The 6000-nt window shown below is 41.5% G+C and overlaps 1 protein-coding gene across 2 annotated transcripts in view; it reads left to right on the top strand.

Moving 5' to 3' along the window:
- Positions 1-4588, top strand: part of GLP2R (glucagon like peptide 2 receptor) — a 48281-nt gene extending 43693 nt beyond the window's left edge. For both annotated transcript variants that reach the window (XM_039328104.1, XM_039328105.1), the window contains one exon: positions 1325-4588. In XM_039328104.1, the coding sequence (XP_039184038.1) occupies positions 1325-1633 (309 nt within the window). In that variant the 3' untranslated portion in view covers positions 1634-4588. The remainder of the gene's footprint in view (positions 1-1324) is intronic.
- The last annotated feature ends 1412 nt before the right edge of the window (positions 4589-6000 follow it).

Consider the following 6000-nt stretch of genomic DNA (forward strand, 5'->3'; position numbering starts at 1 on the left):
AGTTATGGAAAAATTGATTAAAGAATTATTAATTTTTACATTATACTACTTGTAATAGTTGAAAAGACACTGCCTGACCTAGCAAGTTGGCCACTTATTTGAGAACAGATGAACAGTCTATCACAGCGGTTCTCAACGTTTGTGTAACGATGACCCCCGTCACACAAACGTTATGCGCATGTGTGGCGCAGCGCCACCCCCGGAGGCGCGCCACCGCCCCCACGCACGGCGCGCATGCGCGGTGGCGCCCCCCGGAGGCGCGGCACCGCCCCCGGAGGGGACAAAATGGCGGATCGCCGCGTTTGGCGACCCCACAAAAGAGGTCGATCGACCCCAAATGGAGTCGCGACCCATAGGTTGAGAACCGCTGGTCTATCATGCCACACACAATAAGCCCATAGCTTTCCTGGGAGGGCATCTGTTTATGGAGAGAGTTTGGGGCTGCCCATTCTTCTAATAAGAGAGAAGCAGATGTAATCCAAATTGAGAGAGCAGATGCAAGAATTTTCCTCTTTCGGTTTTTCGGTGATTTTTCATGCCACTTTGCAAAGTGGTATAAAATGGATTGTAGTGATATTGGGGGTGTTGGGAGGGAATGCATTCCCATCCCCATTTCTATATTAACTGGTTAGATGCCTTTAACTTTTCATGCAGAATTATTGAGACAAAATAAAGATATGATCAATTCAGATGAATTCAGATGAATATGGGATTGTTTGATCTGGTGGATGTACCGTAAATGCCGGCGTATAAGACGACTTCCGCGAGCACTGAAATCGGCGCCAAAGATGGGGGTCGTCTTATACGCCGAGTCATCTTATACGCCGGAAATACTGGTAGTTTCCGGCATATAAGACGACGTTCTAGGAATGCGGCCCGGCTATAAAGACGGGGGTCGTCTTATACGCCGGGTCGCCTAATATGCCGGCATATACGGTTCTTACATTTGGATGTAGAGAGACAGAAATCAGTCACTCAGTAATCACCAGTAGCCATGCTATATAATAGCTATATTGCTATTAGCAATTGCAATAGCATTTAGACTTGTATCTAAATGCTTCACAGTGCTTTACAGCCCTCTCTAAGTGGTTTACAGAGTCAGCCTATTGCCCCCAACAATCTGGGTCCTCATTTTACCCACCTCGGAAGGAGGAAAGGCTGAGTCAACCTTGAGCTGGTCAGGATCAAACTGCTGGCAGTTGACAGAATTAGCCTACAATGCTGCATTCTAATCACTGCACCACCACAGCTCTTATTTAGAAGATACACAGTGGGAAAAGGCTGCTGTAATCCCATCATCTTTTCTCCTTTTTTCCCCTCCCAGGTAAGGGCTGAATTACGCAAACAGTGGTCTCGTTTCTTGCTAGCGGGCCCCTTTGTCTATATGCCCTGCTTTCTTGGAAAGAACATCAAGCGCTTAAGAAAATGTCCAAATAAACCGCATTTGAGCAATAACGGTCTTTCCGCTGAGGTGATGCAGCCTGCCAAGAAGCAAGCAGCCAAGGTGAGAACTTGCTGCAATGTGGAACGAGGCCCCGCAGCAAGACACAACCTCAGACCAAATGCTTCTGACAGCAGAAAAGAAGAAATTGCAAATGGGGAGACCATTGAAGAAGCCTTGGATGAAAATTAGGTTTTGAATTTTAAGGGGGAAAAAATGGATTTGCTAGGATCTATCTTTTGCACGGATGCAACTGGAATTAAAGATCCTGTGGAAAAGGAAAACAGCTTTGGGACATTCCCCCCTCCCCAATCCCTTCTTCATTTTGTCAGTAAATCAAATATTGGCATAGGCTAGGAGCTGCAACGGGTCACTTTTCTTGCTTCTCAGGAACTGGACCTACTATCAACACTATATGGGATAAACTGATCTCACACACACACACACAGTGAGAGCCTGCTGCTCCCTCTGAAACTTCCACTATTAGATCCACCAGAGGCTGACTGCTATTCTGAGTGAACCAAGGATCTGATCCCAGGAGGCTGCACTTCGGGACATCAAGGCCTTTTTTAATGATGCCACTGAAACAAGGAGCTAAATGCACCAAATGAATAACGGAAATGGTCTGAGAGTCAGTTTGCTCGCCATACATTTGAAATCTTGCATGTATTCATCTGAAAGTATATTTTTCAGCCTTTGCTAAAATAATAGTTAAATCAGAGCTACCATGGACACAGTTATTAATTGCTTTGTCTTTCAATATATTTTTGCAAGTCCTAATTTCTGTTATCCTTCCAATATATCTATAAAGCAAATCATTATGACTTCCATTATGCAGATAGAAAATTAGTTTGACTTAAGCCAGAGCAGAAAAATCTGAGAAGTTTGAAACAGCTGGATGAAATGAAAAAAAAAATGGGGAGAAATAGGGAGTTAAGAGACTGCTGTATGAACAGATCTTATTTCGCAGTCACACAAGCTGTGATACAACTTAAAAAGGCAAGATGAGGAAGCAATCAAGGGAGTTGGCAAGCAATTGGAAAGGATTCATTTAGGAATGTGCTCTCAATGTTTTTGTTTTAAGGGAAATATGACAGAAGCTCTTATCTCTTTCATCTCTGCCTATGTTTCATCTTCAAATATTCCTCAACTGTATTTCTTTCCAGAGGAGAGAGAATAGAGAATCTCCAAGCTCCAAAGTAGCCAGAAGCATCTGCATTCTGTCCCTAGATTCATGAGAAATGCTGGCTTTCTTCCTCCACCATCCTGAGTTTTGGGTTACCTTAAGTTACTGTTTTATTTTACTGCATACATTGGCCAGTAGCTGGGTGCTGCAGTGTTTTCTTTCCTTGCCAGTTGATGGCTTTTGCCCTTGCTCCAAGAATTAGGTTTATCTAATAAATATGGAAACATCAACATGATATTGCACATGAGTTTAGTTTAATCTGAGTTTAGATCTAAACTAAATTAGCCTTAGTTTAATCATAATCATTGTTCTTAATAACTCAGGAATCTATCATAATGTTTACAGTATCTCATATAGTTATTGTAAAACAGGACTTTTACCATAGAGAAGTTCAAAGACTTCCTACTTATACCCATTCTCCTAAGGTAAAGGAATTGGCTTTGTGCTATGGGTTGGCTTTGTGTTATGGGTAGCTGGTGGTTGGAGACTGGAAAAGTGGGCACAGACCTAGATGCACAAACAACTGAAAGCTAAATGAAGCAAATACCAACCATACCAACTCCAGAAGCTCCAACAGTCAATAACCAGCCTGCAACTGGTACAACATTTTCCTCTTGCAGCCTTTGTTTTAATGGTAGGACCAAGGAATCCAAAATTAGTATTTTATTACCAACAGAAAAGGGAGTAAAATGAAATGAAAAATATTTATTCCTAATTAATAGAAAGCTGCTGTTTCTAATACAGAATAGAAAGAGGAAACAGTAATATAATTAGTAGATATATCTTGATTCAAGGGGAAAAAAGAAGGGATTTAATAGCATCAGAATCTGGAAAGAAACTTAAACATGATAAATGGATTTAAATAGAGAGAACAAGGCATGAAAAAAGAGAAATAGAAATGAAAAGAACAGATGCTAAAATAACTTTTAGATAAATTAGTAGCCTGCAGGAGAGGTGGGTGAGGAAGATAGATGAAGCCTGACTGAGCAACTATGACATCCATGAGTATATAAAACCAAGAATTCTTGATAGACACTGGCTTGTACACTCTGGGCTAAACTGTAATATATGATTTATGATTGAATCTTCTATGGCTTAGTATGAAGTATGAACTGGGTGGCATTGGCTTACTCAAAATCCAGTGGGACGTATGTACCTTGCAAATGAGTTATAGATCAGATAATAATAGTTTTCAAGAAGTTGGTATAGTTTCATCTGCAAACTTTTGTAGCTGATTGTGGGATTCTTCTGATTTTGTTTCAGGGCAGGGAGGAGCTGTTTGTTTCTTTTTAAAAAACTTTAATTGTTTTGCACCAATTTTCCTTCTGTTGTGGATCTTGCAGGTTTTTTTTTCCCCTCCTCTCTTAGCACCAAGTATTAGTAAAGAAAAACATTATGTCATCATCACAGGAGATAAACCCCAAATGGCCATTTGAATTGCAAACACTTTGGCATATTCCAAAGAAACTTCATTCTAGCCCTTCTGAAATTAATGGGACTTATTTCCATGCGTCTCCATTTACAAACATGTGCCCCACATGCTAAAAACATCAGCTCCTCTGAGGCAAGCTTACACACTCTGGGATTCATCTCCCTACTGAAATGCTAAAGCAATGTTTATACAAGGGAAGTTGTATAATCCCTGTTCTATATCATTATTCTGGTCAGAAGGCTCCCCAGTTAATAAGCAAATCTCTCCCTTTGGTCAACGAGGAATGAGTAGTTTGTACACAAAGTCCCTTAGCAGGGTTTCTCTAAATAGGCAGGTAGAGCATCACCCATCAAACTTTTACTTGTCTATATGCATATGAAGGGCAGGAGGTTTTTTAATTATCATCTGGGAGACACTGAATAGGCAACAATGCCATTGCTTTAGATCAACTTTGTTTGAAGACCTGCTAAAAATTATTTTTATTATAAAATACTCAAATAAAATAAGTCAAAGCAAAATCATTCTTAAAGATGATGAAGACTGAATTTCTTGTTGCACATTGACTGCACATCACTCTACAGCAGACATGTCAAGCACAAGGCCCGGGGTCTGGATGTGGCCCATGAAGTGGTTTCATGTGGCCCGCGAAGCCATCCTGGAAACAATGAGGGAACGGCCCCAGCTGCCTTGGCCCTGGCCCAGGCCAGCTAGGAGCCCTGTACAATTTTGTGGTGGCCATTTATGCTGAAATGCATTCAGTTTTAGCTCCACAAGGTCGTCTAGAAACAGTGAGGAACCAGCCCCTGCCATGTTGGCCCCGCCCCCTGGGTGCATGCTGGGGAGGTGTCACCCTTTGTGAGGAATGAAGAAATGAACCATGCCTTGGTGCTTGCCCTGGTCCCACCCCCTTCTGCCAGAGAACCTCAGATCTGTCCCACTCCTGCCCAGGCCCCCACAGGCATCCTTGACACGAACAATATAGAGCTGGCCATGCCCACTCAGTAGGGCACACCCCTCCATCCACGCCCACCCAGTAGCCCCCCCCCCGAGGACAACCGCAATACTGATGTGGCCCTCAATGAAATTGAGTTTGACACCCCTGCTCTACAGATACTAACATGATCAGGTGTCTTTTAATCTTTCATATGGAGAGAGAAAGTACAATATTTTTGAAGGAATCTCCTGATTTTTTTTCCTTTGAAGTGAAAGCAAACAGATCTCCACTTAAGCTCAAATGCAAAAACTGATAGAGTCAAACATCTGTGGGGATCTACACACTGTCGGAATCTACTCACTATCCTTTGTTTCCGGCATCACTGTCTGCCACTAATATTACTACTTGCCATTCCAGTAAGTAAACTGAAAATCAGACAAGAAATGCAGCAAATGTTTGAAGAAGCATTCCAGATTGTTCAAAGGATCAAATTCTGCCATCTAGACTGGTTTTTTCTTTCTTTCCAGAATTCACAGTTTATCAGCTATTTTGCTCCCAGTGACAGAGGTAGGGCAGGAAGCTACACAGAATCACTCAATTTCAGACAGACAGCATATAAATTTGATTTAAAAAATATGCAGGTATTAAATACATTTTTTAAAAAAAAAAAACAACTTCAGAAAATCTTTCTGATTCCTTTTCCTTTTTTTGATGCCAATTATTATTATTTTTAATGTCTATAAACTTACCGCAGAGTACAAGTTGAGGGATTGGGTGAAATTGATTAGCTGTCAATTCAGGGAAGAAAACAGACGTAGAGGTAGCTCTTGATTTACAACAGTTCATTTAGTGAATGATCAGAGTTACAACAGCACTGAAAAATGTAACTTATGACAGGTTTTCACAGTTATGACCTTTGCAGCATCCCCAGGATCATGTGATCAAAATTCAGATGCTTGGCAACTGGTTCATATTTACGACTGTTGCTGTGTCCCAAGGTCACGTGA

This window comes from Crotalus tigris, unplaced genomic scaffold (genome assembly GCF_016545835.1).
Source record: "Crotalus tigris isolate CLP2741 ecotype Arizona unplaced genomic scaffold, ASM1654583v1 scf7180000024370.6872682, whole genome shotgun sequence".
Classification (NCBI taxonomy): Eukaryota; Metazoa; Chordata; class Lepidosauria; order Squamata; family Viperidae; genus Crotalus; species Crotalus tigris.